The following is an 18,521-nucleotide window of genomic DNA, read 5'->3' as shown; positions in this document are numbered from 1 at the left end:
GAGCTGCAAGAACATAGTTAAAGATTCCATACGACTTAAGGAAGATGGATCATTAACAAGTCAAGACAAAAGGATTCTAGAAGAAAATCATGGTTACCATGCAAAGGAGACTAGTATTGAAGGCTTGAAATCTCTTGCTCAATGTGAACAACCCCCCACCCCTTTTGTAGATGTTGAACTTTCACAATTCACAACCAAGGGAAGTATAGATACAGAATCAACTTCATGAGTGGCTGACTTGAACTTAGAAAGTGTCAAAATTAGCTAATATCAGTGTTGTGTCTGATGAGAGACTTGAAACGAGCCATATACTGACTACCTTGCTCTCGTTAATGTCAGCTGCAAACGAAAGGGCAATACAGAACTCAAGGGCAAAATGAAAACATTCAGGATAGAATAGGAGAAACCTTAATTAAGGAAATAGTTGAACTTTGACTGCCACAAAATAAATATGCAAAAATTACATTAAACTCTCATAGCCAAAGAAAAAATTTCTTGAAGATCTGAGGCAAATCTATAACTATTCAAACTTTATGAAAGATGTCAGAAGGCTGTGTGCGTGGGGTGCTGGTTTATTATGAAGAGAACAAAAACCAATAATGCAAATTATCAGACAAGTGATTAATAAGGATTTATTATCTGTTAAATATCTTCAAAGAGCCTAAATAATGAATTTTTATACCTTTCCAGAAAATAAGGCCATAGATGAAATAAGAGATCAGTTGTATTTGAAGATCCTAATGAAGCAGAGATTTATAACCATAGAGTACATTAAAAGTTATAAATTTAAAAGGAGAAAATGATTGTTTGACAAATGTGTTAAATAATATTTCAATGCCCACTGATTATTTTCTTAAAATTTCATTATTATTTGGTATGACCATTTTACCCCATGCACTACTCACTTTACCCCACCCCATGGGATAAAGTGGTCATAAAAGTGAGGTCTAAAAAGTTGCAGAAAAAAAACTGTTACACTCAAAAAATATTTTTGAAAAATGTGCTAATATACTCTCTAAGGATGCAATGTAAAATATCAGCCAAAATATATCCTATTTTTGAAAAAGTCATATGGTTATACCTCTTCAAAGATGAAAACACCTCTTTTTTATGACCATTTTACCCCACCTGACCCCAGCAGTTATAGATGACAAAACTGGATATTCAAGGTAGAGTATTTAAAGATTTTTTTTTGAACGATCTTGGAAAATTTTTTACCCTTTGAACAGGCGTTCCAAATCCTTAACAATTTTTCAAAAAATGTGCATTTGCAATCTTGTAGGAACAAGGCAAAGTTATGCCGTATAGACGTTGTCTTTGAATGCCAGTAGATCAGTAGATATACGTGAAAGTACGTAATTTCCGGTATGTAACCAGAAGAGGGAAAATCCGCAAGGGGAAAAGAAACTCCAAAATGTTAAAATGCTGTGCACGGCCCCTCATTAAGGGAAGCAACTAAATATCTTCAATAACCCGCGTGTATATCAATATAGTAGATTATACAAAGTAGTAAAATCAGTTTCTCAATGTCATGCAATCGTGATTGACTGTGAAAAGGGGAAAAAATTGGGGAGGTTTTCCCCCTTTTTTTTTTCTTGGAATTGGGAAAAAACGTGTCCCAGAAGACGCGTGAACCAAATTTTTGTATTATTTTCCAAAATTCCGGGTGTTTGACATCTGTCCCTAATTTTGATGGTGGCTTTATTGATAAGCAAGTATATTTCATTGCACTGCTGCCAGGTCTCGTCGAACCTGTCACCAGATTCATGAAAACTATTCATTTTGAAGTGATAATAACTTTCTCTTTTACAATTGGGATCCAGTATTGCTCCCACATTAGTATACATTTTCATCAAAATTAACATTTGATGTTTCAACCAATTGATTGGATTTAGGCATCCAAATCCTATCTATATCCCAGCGTTAGCTGGGCATATCCCATCATATCAATTTTTGCTCTTGGATCGAATTTCTTAGGTTTTTTTTTTTAGGATACCTACAAAGGCTTTACATCTGAATACTTTGAAATGTTTGACTGAAGGTTTATTTCTGCAGTACAGTTCAAATGGCGTTTTATTTTGACCTTTCAGACAAACCCTGTTTCTTACATAGATGAAATAAAATAACGCTTCTGCCCAAAACTCATTCTTCAATGGCAGTTTGATTATATCGTTCAGCAACCTCGTTCTGTTGAGGCGTATAATCGTTTGTACGTTCGGCTCCATTGCCTTGATTCTCAAGAAATTTGTCAAATTCTTTCTTGCAAAATTCCATTGTCGGTTTTTATATTTTGTATATTTAAGTTTAGAAATCTTTCCTATCTTTTCTGTGAACAACAGAAACATTCAAATATGTCCAATTTTTTCTTGATAGGAAAAACTAATTTTGCTTGAATAATCGTTGACTATTGTTAAACAATATCTGCAACCGGAAATTGGTTGCTCGGGAACTGGACCACAAATGTCTGTGTGTAAAAGTTCTAAGGGGTTCTTAGATGGAATTTTTTGAGAGATCTATGAGAAATTCTCTTGGATTTACATAATTTGCAAATGTCACAGGATTGCATGGAATTGTTTAATTCAACAAATCTCTCACACCAGAAAACTTGGCTGTGTGCCTTAGATAATCGACATCTATGTGTCCGTAACATTTATGCCATAGATTTATGTCATCTTGTTGTCACAGTCAGATTGTGAGATTTGATACTCTGTTCGGATTTAGGCATCGTTGCACGACTGATATTACGGACATATTTAGATTTCTTAGTTATCTTTTCATACTTAGGTTTAGCAAAGTATAACATGTCCTGCCTTCGAGCGTAAAATATCTTTTTCCACTCGGGAGAATAAACTTGTATTTTACCATTAGAACAAACAAAAAGACCACCATTGTTATCAATTTTCGAACCAGAAATTAGATCACGGCGAATTTTTGGTGAATAAAGAACATATGAAAATAGCCTACAACTACTACTAATTATTTAACAATCGTTTTTCCACAGTGGGTTGTGGCAGCGATTTCATGTTTACAAACAAACATGTTGTAAACACTTTTTCCGAAGGCCATACATTTTTTGTCACCCGCGTTTTGCAATTCTTTTTACTCTAATATCGCTGGCTAGTTTAATTATTTTGTAACCATATGAGGACGCTGCATTTTTCATCTTGGGACTTTTTTTTAGAATAAGATTCAGTTTATAATAATCAAAGTATTTTTCTTGTCCGAGCTCATGGACCCCACTTTTGGATGCTTAAGGAAGCGAGTATATGGGGCCCCAGCTGCATATAAGTGGGTCGCATACTGATAAAATCAAAATTTGAAAAAAAAAAATTCTTACAACAAAATGTAAGATTTTAAATTAAGGTTACCGGCACTAGTTGAGCCTATGGCCGTAATGTGCCTTTACGGGGCAGACTTTCCCTTTTTTTTGGGGGGGGGGGCTCTTCTTGAAAGGGTTATTATGCAAAATAATTAGATTTTTGGACCCCCTATTCACCTCGGGAGCCGTACTTGAGGCCCCAGCTGAATACTGTTTTTAATATTGAGTGCCACTTTTTTTTAAAGACCAATTTGTTAAATGATTTTTTATTATCCATTTTTATTCCTTTTAAATTCATTGAAACAACGAATTGCAAATTCTTTCTGCAGCAACTAAAATAATAAATTATTGATCATTTATAATTAAAAGAACTAACTGCCTTGCTGCGTATTGTAGTTCTGTATTTTAAACTATGGGTTTCTCCTCAGTATTTAAAAGTATTATCAGAACATGATTTTCTATGAATGAGCACTTACCTGTTAATGCAAGTGAATACTTCAATATTTAAAATATATATACACTTCTATATTAAAGACCTTTCATCAATTTATCTGTTTCATATTTAGCTTCCAACAAATAACTTCACCTGATAACTTTCATTTGATTGAATATTTCATTTCAGTTGATTAGAAGATGAATGATTGATTGAAGTTGATTAATAGAAACATGAATTGAATAACAACTTGCACACATGATTTGTCATACAAAAACATTTTATTTCAAATATATGTTCATAGAAAGTTATCATAATCACAATTTATTTGTTGTACTTTTCTTAGAAATCGCACCTTGCAAGAATATAATTTTTTGAGATTCATTAATTTTCATTTGCATCTTCAAATGTTGATTTACCTGAAATTAGAAAGAGGAAGAAAAAAACACCTTTATTATGCTTACCAATCTTTAAATGTACTGTATATTTGATTTCAAATTATAACAGTCTTTAGTTGCTTAAGAAGAGATAATTCGTGCACAATAGCACTTTGTCGACTCGCCACCATTTTATCACAGTAGGATCCAAAATGCATCAACTGTTTTACAAGGGAGGCCTGGCATTGCACACAGATGCACTTGTTCATGTCTAAATGTATTTACCTAGGGCTTCACAAATCTTAGGAGCCAACATTGCAAAAAAGAAAATCATACCTACACCTAAAATTTTCTATGCAGATCACAAAATATTTGGAGTTTATGTCTGCATCTTCCAATATGTGAAGATCATCACCAAGTGCTGAAAAAGTTGAATATAATTTGTTTTTAGTTTGGATTATTTCTCCTAAAAATATGCTTGGCTGCCAAGAAATTTGGCCGGCACATAAAATGTTTTTCAATTTTTCGAGCCATGTTTCTACCCTAAAATTTTGGTCAGACAGATGAAGTGAAAAAACCTATTAGCACACAGCTTACTTCATATTTTCACTTTACTTTCAGCTTCGCTCTAAAACACATCCTTAGCAACCTCTTGTGGATCGGGGAACCCTATTTAAATTAACATAGAAATTTTGCAGTGTTGTATGGTCTCACTAGTTAAAAAGTGTGATATTATTTGTCATCAATTATATCAATTGTTTTAATATTTCCATTCACAAAATTTGCTAATCAGTAAGTATGATAACATTTTCAAAGAATTAATATTGCTTTTCAGTTAGCAAAGCTTCTAAAGGTTTTTTTTAATGTCCTCCCTCTCATTTATATAGCCAAGACAAGTTTTTCAACAGTATACATGTTTTTACTTGCACTGGTCAAATTTTGAGTGGTACAGGTAGCCATTAAGAAATCTATCTTAATTTGCTCAATTCAATTATGTCAAAAAGAGTTGTTCTTTCAATAGTATCTGAAAAAATTATGATTATAAAGAAAATTACTCATAGCAAGATATTTCTCGAGAAAAGCCAATAAAGTATGGACTAAAAACAATGCCACCTTTCTCCCCCCCCCCCCCCGCTTATTTTGTTTTTGCACATATAAAATGTGTTGCTGAAATTACAATAATTTCAGAGGGAAGTATGTTTCTGTTAAGTTTTATATTGAGAAATACTCAAGTGATTTTACAGTTTACAATTTTTATGAATTTTCTCAACTCAAAATTGAATGTGTATAAAATAGGTCATCATGCAACATAAATGAGACACTGAAATACATTTCTTAATAAACATGTGAATTTATGTAATACAGCCTCTCCGAAACGCTATTATGTCTGCGATCTGATATAACGCCAAAATTCTTTGGGTGGGATGGTGGCATTAAATCGGGGGTTCGACTGTATATGTTCCACTAGGGTTGTTGATACAAATGAAATCAGTGAAAATGATGCGACATAATGTTAAAATTTATGTTATTAAATCATGCATGGAAATATTTTACATGAAAATAATAATGGAAACTGTTGCTCAAAGTCAAATACAAAGAATTAAAATTACCTTTGTTTGCTCTGGTAGAATTTTTAGGTAACCTTGAAAACCTTCACATAACTTCGTAGCTTCCTACAGCCAAGTTCCTGGGAAACAAAATTTTTCAAGAGTTAGAAAAGTCTCACAAATATATATATATATATATATATATTTGTGAGACTTTTCTAACTCTTGAAAAATTTTGTTTCCTTTTTGTATCAGCTGTTTACTAACAACATTGTTAAAAAATAAATGCTTGTTAAAAGTTTCAGTTCCATAACATCTCAAAAAGTTATATTTTAAAGTTCTTAAGTATTCGACATGGGAATTTTTTTTTCTGTCGTTACCCATACACACAAAATCAAAAACAATTTTTGGCAAAAAATTCAATTTGAACACACACAGCAAGGCCATAACCCAAATACTGAAGTAGTAATATGTTTCAAACACTAATCTGCTTCCTTTTATTATAATGTATACACCTCAACACTAAAAACTGTGCCTGAAATTAAAACTTTGTTTTTTGGTCCCATTGTATGAATTTCATTTTTTATATCAACAAAACAATATAATGATTCCTTATTAAATAGTCTTCATCTCAGAGCAAGTCACAGAGTGCAATTTTTAAAGTAGTAACACATGATTTTTTTCTGAAAATTTAACTTTCACTAAGTATTTCAATAATGTTCATTTGAACAATTCAAAATATCAAATCTATATTTTAATCCTTTACACTAAATTTAGTGCATGAGTTTTACAAAATTTAATATTTAACATTACTGCCAATTTTTACCATGCTTCTTTTCAATTTCACAAAAAAAAAATTAAAATTTTTGTCATTTAGGTACTATAATTTACTATCAATGAATTGTAGCTTATTAGTTACTTTGTGCATTGAAGGGAGGTTGATCTAAAACACAAATTTTCAATTTCCTTATTTATAAGCGATTATTTATAGCATAGTCATGCAAGCACAATTTTTATTGTGCCAACAATATTCAAATGTACACATGTGCTCAATTTATTTAGACATAATTTTTCATTAAAAAAATTAACATAGCAAAAAGCATAGAATGTACAATTTCAATTTGATATTATCGTAATTGAAGATTCTTGTTTCATTCGCCATGTAAATATTTTCAATACAACCCAAAATATACATGGGCTATTTGATATTTTTCAGTATTACCAAGTGGGATCCACTGACCTATTGATTTCGTGACATTATGTCCATTTATATTTTTAAATAATGCATTTACCGAGCAAAAAAATATTAAGAATATTTTTAAACACTTTTCTTATATAGTTCGATAGCAATAAAATAATTCTTACCTCAGTAATGAACATGTTAGCACTTCGTCGTGGCTTCAATCACCGATGCCAACATACACGTATACTTCAGCAGGTTTTTGAGGATATAACGATGAATCACTTCAACTTTGATGACACCGAAGATATAATCCAAGTTTTATCTGTCATTATTACCAACAACCTCTGTCCATTAGGTAGACTTTGATATCGTACTCCCATGATGAATAATTTCCCGGGCTGAGCAGAGAAAACTTGAAGGAATCCATCTCCGGGAACGATAGGTAAAAGTTTGTTAATATTTTTCGGCGGCAGTCCCCATCTGGCGAATACGGGAAGTTCACTTTGAAAATACGTCCCGCTGGGTTATATGAGCATCACAATGCTTATCATTGTAATGCGCTGCTCACAACTTTGTCAGTGAAGTGTGTGCAGTGTTGCTCAATAAGAACCCAATTTAATTGAAAACTTCATTTTATTACATATCAGGCTTAGCATGAAAATTACAGTGACGAGACATAACGAACATATATTGAAACTGCAATTGAACTATACTATACTGCATAACTATAACCGAAAAATTAACACTGTGTGTGTGTGATCGAGAACAAACATCTTTTATAGACAGGGGAATTCCCTTCATGGAAATCACCCGGTTGCAGACGAGCGTAATCCGTCATTTGCATAAGGCATTAAGAATTTTTTTCCCCAACAAAACCACCAGTTCACTCAAGTCGCTCTTAGTTCAGCTACAGATTACTGTAAGTGGCTGGAGGCACATTAACAGATCAATTGAGTGGCAAACTTCGAGATCACTTGAGTGGTTCGCAGCACACAGATCACCCAATGGTCTGCAATACATTAACACTTTAAGTGGCTCGATGTATTTTTTATAGATTTTAGTGGCGCTCTTGACACATTTCTAGACCACTCAAGTGGCCCGCTACACACTTTCAGATCATCCAAGTGACTCAAACAGCCTGCGACACCTTTCAGACCACCTGAATGACTCGTGGCACATTACAACTTAACTCAACCTTCAGAAGAGTGTAGGGCACTTCACTGATTTGAAAACATGTCGCGGGCCACTTAATTAAGTGATCTAGAACAGCGGCGCAGATTATTTGTGTTATCTGTAAATATGCCACGGGTCAATCAAGCACTCTGGAAATTTGCCTCTGGCCACTTGATTGAAGTAAGAATGCACCAGGAACCACTTGAGTGGTCTAGAAATACGCCGGGAAGGGAGGTCATTTAAATGAGGCAAGAATATGCCGCAAGCCACTTAATTTATCTGTAAGTGTACAGAGGCCACATTTAGGCCATGGGTTGAGCACATGCTTAAAATAAGGGGCCGTTCAAGCATTACGACAGCAAATCTTTAGCGGTTTTTGACCCCTTCCCCCTTGTTATACAAATAAATACAAATACAACGTCACAACAGGCAAAATGCCCAACGAAATGGCTGAGAAAAAGATGCCCATAAAAATATGAATGTCATAAATTTCAAAAATACAGCAACCCAATTAAGAATGCAATTAACAAAAATTATAAACAATATATACACATAAAATATTATACAATATCCATAAAGAATATTATCAGGGGTCTGTCCAGACTTTTTGCACAGGGTCCTGTTTTTGTGAAAATGTACCTTATTTTTGTGAAAACGTTCAAAATAGCAGTGAAAGTAATACTAGTTAAGCAGCAACCTCATTTTCCTATTTATTACTTTATACAAAAAAAAAAAACAATCTGTGTGTCGTAGTCTTTGCATTACTTTATTTTACGTTAATTTGAAATCTAATTGAGTTTCAAGTTAAAAAGTGGAGAATTGCTAAATCTTCAGAAAAATATAAAAACGTACCAACAATCATATCCTTATACTTCTATTTCCAGTCGATTTGAAAATATCAATGATTGAAAGGCATTCAATATCTGTAAGCTTGTCGGGTCCATTGAGTATGATCCGAAGATGTCTGTCGAGAGTGGTTAGTGACAATTTTGATCTTAAATCGGTGCGCACAAGGTTCATTTGAGAAAAAAAGTCTCTCGACAGATGCTGTTGATGAAGGTATGATAGTGCATAATGATAATAACCTCATTAAATTAGGATAAGCAGTCCAGATGCTTGCATCATTCTCCAGAATTATCAAAACATAATTTGGAGAAATTTTTTTTTCCAGAGTTTTTTGGGCCTCACATTTCTTGTCTTCTCTGAGAAATGCACTTGCTTCATTATTCTTTTGTGTCTTAAAATACAATTTTGCAAGAGATATCTCTTTATCAAACCCATTCTTTTCCATCATACCTTCAGATGCATTAAGTATGGGTTCCGATATTTTCACAGTCCCCTGAAATTCATTTTGCTGCTCTCCACCATAAAATGACAATAATATATCCAGGCATTCTTCCGTAGTCTCCACTGTCTTTAAATCTAAATTCATTGTGTGAAATATATCAAAGGAATTTAATATTTTGTTTTTCACACCAAATGCAGCCGATATTTCTTCCTGAAAATCATAAATAAAATTTTAAACAAAGTTTTCCTTATATTCCTGGATTATGGTGTCTGCACTCATTCCATACTTTTTCTTGCTTCGTTTTTTCCTACTAAGTTCAGTGCATTCTTGGGAGAAGCACAACAGATCTTTACACTGCTTGAAGTGTTCCCCTGTATGTAAATCATTTGCAAGCACTTCAATTTCCTGACAAACAACTAGAACCTTTGCATTAATAGAGCTAAACATGATTGTAGAGCCCTGAAGCCACAAGCTAAATCTGTTTATAACTTTGAAGAAGTCAGCCAAGAACAGAATACATAGGAGAACATCTGTATTCAGAAGTTGCTCTCTAATCCCCTTCAATTCAGGCTCCTGAGTCTTTGAGAAAAGATTATCGAGCATTTCAATCAACTGTTGGAACCTATCAATCACTCATTGGCATGCAAGTTCATGAGATAACCACTGCGTAACCGAAACACTCAACATTTTCAAAACATCTACACCATACACATTTTGCTGAATATCTAAAAACACTTGCCGTTTCTTTGGGCTGTAGTGAAAAAGCTTCCATAAGCTTATGAGAACGGCATCCACAGCCTGTAGAATGGGATGTTTTTTTATCAAATGTACAAAAACTAAAGCTAGTCAATGATTTCTGCAGTTGACATAAATAGAATGAGGTGCCAAGTGTCGTATACGTCTTTGTACACCTGATATTTCTCCACTCATCACATTAGTTCCATCCAAAGCTAAAAACAACAAGTTAGTGATTGGAATTGCTTTTGCTATCAACAACTTCTCAATGGTAGATGTAACAGATTCTGCATTTGTCGCAGTTAGGTTCACAAGACTGAGGAACTCTTCTCTGAGCGGACTTCCAGCTATCTTGTAACGCACTATTAAACCCAACTGTGTTCTTTGTGCTTTGTCAGTTGCCTCATCAGCTATCAATGTAAAGGAAGTGGCTACTTGCAAAGCCATCAAAGTTTTCCCCTCTAAATACAAAGATATTGCCTCTGTAAGATTGTCTACTGACACATTTGATAGATAGGTGGCATTCTTGCCGCATGCAGCAAGATAGCATTCTATTTCTTTGTCACCAAGATCCTCACCAATGAACTTAACTACAGAAGAAAAATTATCGGAGACTGCCCATTTTTTTTTATCATGAAGTACAAAATCTTTATATATTTTGTTAAAACTTTCAAATTTTTTTCCTTAGTCTTCTGCACAGCAATTTCAGTTTTTTCTGTAAACAAATACAAGGGATTTTTGGATGCAGTTTTTGATGCACTCACAGCTTGTTTGTGTTTCTGGCTATATATGTGCTTGTTGACACATCGTGTTGGGTGATCACCAAATTGCACCGCTTGGTCAATCCAGGGTCCCTTATCAAAAAATGTAGAACATATTTTGCAAAGAAAGCCAGATGCAGAAATGCTGTAACATAGCCAACTGTGAAGCTTCTCAAAACGTGCGATGTTCAACAAATTCGTTACTTTTGGACCCATTTTTCTAGCTTCTGTAGATGAAATTTTCTTAAAATCCGGCTCTACCGACGAATTCGTAGCATCTTTCAGCGCTTCCGATAAATCAGCAATGTCTTCCACCGCTTTCGACAAATCGGTAATGTCTTTCGAAGAAACGGAATTGTCTTCCGCCACTTCCGATAAATCGGTCATCTCTTCCGCCGCTTCCGACGAATCGGCAATGTCTTTCGAAGAATCCGAAATGTCTTTCAGCGCTTCTGATAAATCGGTAATGTCTTCAGGCGCCTCCGATAAATCGGTAATGTATCGCGCCGTTTCCAAGGTTTCGACAGCGTGGTTCGAAACCGATGAAGGAAGCAATGTTTCAGTAATTTTTTCCGGGTTAGCACAATTGGAATTATCTGTATCTGACGTCTTTTTGGTGACGTTTTCAGATCCTCGTTTAAAAAACGATGTTATGGAGCTGCATCCCCGAACGTCAGTTGGCCGTATTTTTTTAATGTAGTAATCACTATTCCTTGAATTTCCACCTGTTGGTGGTCGACCACGCTTCATATTAAATTTTCAAAAATGAAAGTGCAATACAGGAAAAAAAACGTGCACAAAAAATCCAATTCTACAATAAACATCAACTACGCCGATTTTACGACTAACAAGAGGTTGTGATTCAAAGACCATTTGAGGAGAAGTGCGGGGCTAAAGCGTTTGTATAATGGCATAGGTTGTGCGATAAAATATCGGACGCGGTCAATCCGTGGTCAACCAGCGGGATGTCCTAACAAGAAGCCTAGAAACAAGGAAAGCCCTCTCAAGGTCACGCTCTTTCTCCGGCCGCCTTTTCAAGGTCATGTTTTCCGGTATCCAACCAACAACTTCTATAGATAAGATTACTCATCGATGGGGGAGGGGGTGGTAGTGTTGGGCCAACAATGCATGCTTAAAAAAAAATATCAATGGCTTTCTATTACGACTATAGGGTCATAACTGATAAGAATTTTGTCGCACAGCAGTCGCAAAAGTTCGTTTTTTACGACGTAATTTTCATGAAGGGTTCGTTTTCTGGAATTTTGTGATGGATCCGTTTATTATCCTCCAAATTTTGTGAAACATCCTTTTTTTAGCCCCGGAATTTTGTGAAGGGTCCGTTTTTTAGCCCCTTAATTTTGTGAAGGGTCCGTTTTTTTGCCCCGGAATTTTGTGAAGGGTCCGTTTTCCGGACCCAAATTCCGGCTGGACAGACCCCTGATTATGGTTGAATGGATAGCTTCTCGATTTAACCCAACATGTACATCATATTTCTGTTTAAACGTGTCAATTGTGTTACAATTCACTACCTCCTGGGGTAAGCTATTCCATTTATTAACAACCCTATTACAGAAAAATTCCCTGCGACACCATAACCTTGCATTGTCTCTTACCAATCGATACTGGTGTCCCCTTGTAAAAGCAGTCGATTGGCTGTGTACATGGTCCATCTTATCTATCCCATTGAAAATTTTGAACACTTCTATCATATCTCCCTGACACCTGCATTCATCCAATGTAAACATTCAAAAAATAAAATCTCTCTTCATAACTCAAGCCCCGTGCGCCAATAAAGACGTGTAGCTCTTCCCTACACCCCTTCAACCAAGTCTATGTCCCTCTGTATGTATGGTCTCCAAAACCTTACACACAGGGTTCATACAAAATTTCCTAAATAAAAATTAGGAGTTTTTAAGGAGTTTCAAGCAGTTTTTAAAGAGTCGTGACAAACTTAAATTTTACAGCAAAAAAAAGGAGTGGGGCACATATACAAATTTATTTTTCATTTGCCATTCCCTCTTCTCAAAAATATAGACATAGAAATGGTTCAGAAATTACAACTTTTGATTTGTTACCCAGCATCATAAAAATTCATAAAATAATCAATCTACATACGTACTTTTCTGTTGTCACTTAAGTGTTTTCTAAAGCTTTGAAGTTTTGGTCAAAAATATAACTCGTAACACAACATCACATAAATTATAAAAATTCTGAAAGTGATATTCATTCCCTTCCCCCAATTATTCAAAATAAAATCCACAGCTGACAAAGATTCTTCTTGCAAAATTATATTTGCAACAACTCTATCTCTCGCTCAAAGTGGATCAACACATACACAAATTCTTTAAAATTAAGTTTTTCAATTTTCCTTCTTGTTTTTCAGTTGTATTCAGAAAGAAATTGTTGCAAAATGAGAGCAAATTTCAGGGCATTCAACATGATGTTTGGCGATTTAGCACTCGCTTTTTGGCGTCATTGGCGATTTAACACTCGCTATTTGGCAAAATTTACAAATTGACTCGTAATTCGGCAGACTAGCTCTTATTCATGCAATGATTTTTTTCCCCCACAAAACATCAGGATTTGACGCAATGCCAATCGACCATAGTAATTTCTGCTGCCTGCATTGGCGACTTTTTCTTTTGAAAACTGAAACCACGGTTGGTTGAGAAACACTGGACTGGAGTAAACCCTCTTCAGTTGTACGATCAGGGATATGATCGGGATTTTACAATGAAAAGCCTGATGAGGAGCCGATAATTTGAATAAGGAGCTGCAGTTACAATCCGATTTTCGAGGAAAAAATTGAGAACGCTGGAAAGTCGACTTTTTTTTAGAAACAGCTGGAAGGATTTTAAAGGCCCTTAAAAAGGAAATGAATTGATTATTAGTGCTCGATTATTACGCAAGTTTAATTTTATTCTGTAGTCATACCTATGGTTTTTTTCTAATTTCCATGCAACAACTTTTTATCCCATTCTTTTATGTTTTCATAAATCTAATATCTAACCTCAAGACAGTTCAGTTTCAATTGTTTGATAACCTGATATCAGTCATATAACCCTTTGCAAATACCGTTTTGAATTTTAAAATTTTATATTTAATGTAATTTTAATATAATATAATTTATATAATATAAAGTTTATTATTTGATTATAGAAGTTACCTCTTCATCAAATTGCTAAGTTTTTCACTTTGTTATAAATATGAGGTTTTGGACAGATTAGGACAGTATGATTTTATATTGTACTGAACCAACCCTGGTAAATATTGTTTGTCTCTCTTCATGCCTTAAAAAATACAGAAGACAACTGAATGCTATTGGGTAGCATCAGAATCACCAAACTTAGAATAGGCCTATGTATCCAACTGCTTTGTAATGCAAATTGTTGTTTCACCTGTTTACACCATAATTTTGAATGATGAATGCTAGTTACTGTCCAAGACCATAAATACAAAATTTTATATATATATATATACATTATAATTTATTTTTGTATAAATACAAAATTATTTTTTTCCAACCAGCAGAAGTTTTTAACTATACTTGTTGAACCCTCAAACTAAGCAAATGGAAAACTAATAAACCAAATGGTCCATATACACCCCGTCCCCAAATAACCTTTAACACGATACAATTTCTGCTTCGGCAGAATCATTAATTGCAATCTCCAACATTTGTAATATTTGGTAATATATCAAAGATTCCCTGCTCAATCAATAACATCAATTTTGTTGATAGGATTTGATAAAAATTAAGACAAAACTGAGCAAGTAGGACGAGTGGGAGCCCTGCAAATAGGTGCTTGTTGCACACCTCTAGCCAGTTTAATTTCTAACCTCACAGCAAAAAATCATCTCTTAATTAAAATTCTTGTATTGAAATAGGTATTCTACTACCTCTTTAATATTTGGTCTAACTTTTTAAAACACCCTGTATTGTTTTCAAATAAAAAAAAAAACATTCAGAGAGTGACAAAAAATTTATAAAATGAAAAATAATTTACACTCTTCGTTTCTCTCTCCAACCCCTTTGCATATACTGTTTTGAATTTCAAAATTTTATTATATTTAATGTAATTAATAATATAATATAATTTATATAATATAAAGTTTGATTATAGAAGTTACCTCTTTATCAAATTGCAAAGTTTTTGGACATGAAAGAGGCTTCATGTTCCACAAGAAATTCCTTAGGGATTATTTTCATATGCGGGGATTATTTTTTAATGAAGTAGAGAGTTTTTAGGGACAACTAGGGATTTTCCGTGATTTCCTGAAAAATTCGGGAAATTTCAGAACTTTTCGGGAGGTCGAGCGATGAAGCTAAAATTCGGGACATTCCCGAAAAATTCGGGAGACTTGGCAGCTATGCAGTAAGTATGAAGAATAATCCCTACTGATTGATTGTACATTTCGTTAAAAAAATCTTATCACTTTCAATATCTTCTGATTAAATTTAAAGCAAATTGAATTTTTTTTTTTCTCTCTTCTCTCTTAGACACTTATCTTCCAATTCCCTATTCATAATGGGTAATCAGTCTCTTATATTATAATAAATAATATATAATATTTGAAAAATATATAATAAACCATTAAAAAATTTAAAGAAGAATCTCCAGCTATAATGAATGGAAAAATATCTAAGCACGTGGGGTCACGAAAAATTAACCAAGAATAAACAGAGTACATACTTCAGGTTTTTTTTCCTCTCGATTTCCATGTTTCCAAATGTCGAAGTGGCATTCAGCGAAAACACCAACCCTAAAATATAAATCTGAAAATAACGCTTATATGAAAATTAATCACTTCTAATACAATATTATTCAGGGATTTTATTCATCCAAATCACTTCAAGCTTGAAGTTAGGAACTGCATCAAAAATGTGATGTTGCCAAATGAATGAAACAAACCATATAAGCTAGTGATGGGCGATCCGCTCATGAACCGTCTAGAAGAGCGGCTCTTTTCAAAGAGTGAGCGAGCGAGCGACGGTTCTTGAAAAAAAAGAACCGCAGCTCTTACACTTCCATCGCATACAAGAAACTACCAAGAACAGGCAGGCTTTTGCAAACGTTGTGAAACAAAGCTTCAAGCTTTGTTCAACCTTTCAAGCGGCTTTGTTGTGAAAAGAACTGTGACGGCTCATATTGCCTGCTACCACTGAGCTCTTATGGCTAACGAGCTCTTAGGACTAACGAGAAAGAGATGTCTTTCTCGTTAGCCCCGCTGGCCAATCGCTGTCGTGGTTATAAATACCAAAGCGACTTAAGATTACATATTATCTTTAATACAGCTTTGAGAAATACCATAAAATGCAGCGAAATTCAAGTATATTATTCGTCAAAGCCGCACAGGGGTCAAGGGCGTCCGAATTTCAGATGTCAACAAAAAAAACAAACATGGCGCCCAGGTGGAAGAATATATATCCAGATTAAATCGCTCATATTACCTTTAATTTAAATTCATTACTTGAATAAAAGATTATTTGTCATAAAATTGATTAGAGGTAATTATTATATGTAACAATTACAGTTAGTTTCAGTGTGTGGCATCATCAAAAACTAATAATTTAGTGAATATCATGGCTCTATGTCTTATTATGGTTACCATAGCTATAATTCTTGAGGAATTATGGGTAATATGAAACTCGCCAAACTTGTTACAGAGAATTCGCTAAGTCGGCAGGAAACCCAATTACGGCCTTGATGCTGAGAACGGTGTCCTCCAACATCTTTCTAGGAAGACCACGTGACTTGGTGCAAACAAACACGATCGCCCATAGAGATCAATGTTAAAATTGCCGGTTTTAGCATAGAAATGCTCAAATTTAGTAAAGTTTTCCGCCGCATCAGTAATTTTAAAAATTGAATTGAATTCTCGATTTTTGAAATATTGAATTCGCTTAGATATGCAAAGCCCAGAAAATTAAGTATAAAATAATGAGCCAGACCCACTTTTGAGGTGGATATCCATGCAATAACATTAATTTCAGCTTTTTATTTATATCTTCTCAAGCGGGAAAATGAGAATTAATGTCTCCGTATTGTCTTATATTATCCCATTGCATCATCCATATACTTTAGGATGTTTTGAAATTAATTATGGGCCCATATAAATTACATTGAAGAAATTCCGCAGCTTTAATCGAGTATTTTTTGAAGCAAAAACAGGCAGATCGATTCATTTCTATGTTTTTTTCATGAGAGTAACAAAGATAATTCCAGAATTAATGGAAGTGATAATTCAAAAATTAATGAAAGTGATAATTCAAAAATTAATGAAAGTGGTAATTCAAAAATTAATGAAAGTGATAATTCCAGCATTAATGAAAGATACTTCCAAAATTAATGAAAGATACTTCCAAAATTAATGAAAGATACTTCCAAAATTAATGAAAGTGATAATTCCAGCATTAATGAAAGATACTTCCAAAATTAATGAAAGAGATCATTTCAGTTCCAAAATTAATGAAAGAGATCATTTCAGTTCCAAAATAAATGAAAGTGATAATTTTAGCATTAATGAAAGATAATTCCAAAATTATAATGAAAGATAATTCCAAAATTATAATGAAAGATAATTCCAAAATTATAATGAAAGATAATTCCGAAATTATAATGAAAGATAATTCCAAAATTATAATGAAAGAGATAATTTCAGTTCCAAAATAAATGAAATTGACAATTCTAGAATTAATGAAAGATGATTCCAGAATAAAGGAAAGAAAAATTCTAGTTTAACGGCCGTATTCACCAACACCGTTTCAACTGCAATCGCAGGTGGAAGGATTGAAGATCGGAACGGATTGGTTAAATTAAGGATTTTAACCAATCCGTGTCGATCGCTGATCGTTTAACCTGCGATTGCAGTTGAAATTGTGTTGGTGAATACGGCCGTTAATGAAACAGATAATTTCAGTTCCAAAATAAATGAAAGAAAAATTCTAGTTTTAATGAAACAGATTATTTCAGTTCCAAAATAAATGAAAGCGATAATTTCAGCATTAATAATGAAAGAAATAATTCCAGAATTAAGAAAAAGGTATAATTCAAAAATTAATGAACAAAAATTATAGAATTAATGAAGTGATAATTCCAAAATTAATGAAAGCGGTAATTCCAGAATTCAAGTAAAAGAATAAAAAAATTAATGAAAGAAAAACTATAGAATTAATGAAAGAAATGATTCCAGCATTAATGAAATTGATAATTCCAGCATTAATGAAATTGATAATTCCAGCATTAATGAAATTGATAATTCCAGCATTAATGAAATTGATAATTCCAGCATTAATGAAATTGATAATTCCAGCATTAATGAAATTGATAATTCCAAAATTAATGAGATATAATTCCAAAATGAATGAAACAGATAATGCAGGGACGTCATTTCAACTTTTTCCAGGGGGGGGGGCAGAGCACATATATTCAATGTATATGTGTTATATATATATATATATACCCAAGTTGTCGCCTGACGTCAATAAAAACGTTTTTTGGAAGTCATAAAATGTCTCAAACATGACGTGATAAAATGGTCATTATGTCCATTTTGGAAACGCCAAAAATGACGTCAAGAAATGACCATTTGCAAATAGTTAGACTTTCAGAAGATAGATGGCGCTATTCGAAGAGACGGGGAAAAAAAACTATCACTTCCTAGCGCAGGTCGGAGTCGAACTTGGTTTCACTCAGGATTGTCC

The 18,521-nt window shown here is 33.8% G+C and overlaps 1 protein-coding gene across 1 annotated transcript in view; it reads right to left on the bottom strand.

Moving 5' to 3' along the window:
- Nucleotides 1-15,721, bottom strand: part of Sgt1 (suppressor of G2 allele of skp1) — a 357,307-nt gene extending 341,586 nt beyond the window's left edge. Inside the window, exon 1 of the mRNA XM_089248541.1 lies at nt 15,511-15,721. Within this exon, the coding sequence (XP_089104667.1) occupies nt 15,511-15,539 (29 nt within the window). The 5' untranslated portion in view covers nt 15,540-15,721. The remainder of the gene's footprint in view (nt 1-15,510) is intronic.
- Nucleotides 15,722-18,521: the final 2,800 nt, after the last annotated feature.

This window comes from Pholcus phalangioides, unplaced genomic scaffold (assembly GCF_987345545.1).
Source record: "Pholcus phalangioides strain wild (caught in Gottingen) unplaced genomic scaffold, Ppha-v1.0 ptg000020l_1, whole genome shotgun sequence".
NCBI lineage: Eukaryota > Metazoa > Arthropoda > Arachnida > Araneae > Pholcidae > Pholcus > Pholcus phalangioides.
Note: the sequence above shows the minus strand (reverse complement) of the source record. Positions and strands in the feature narration are given on the sequence as shown.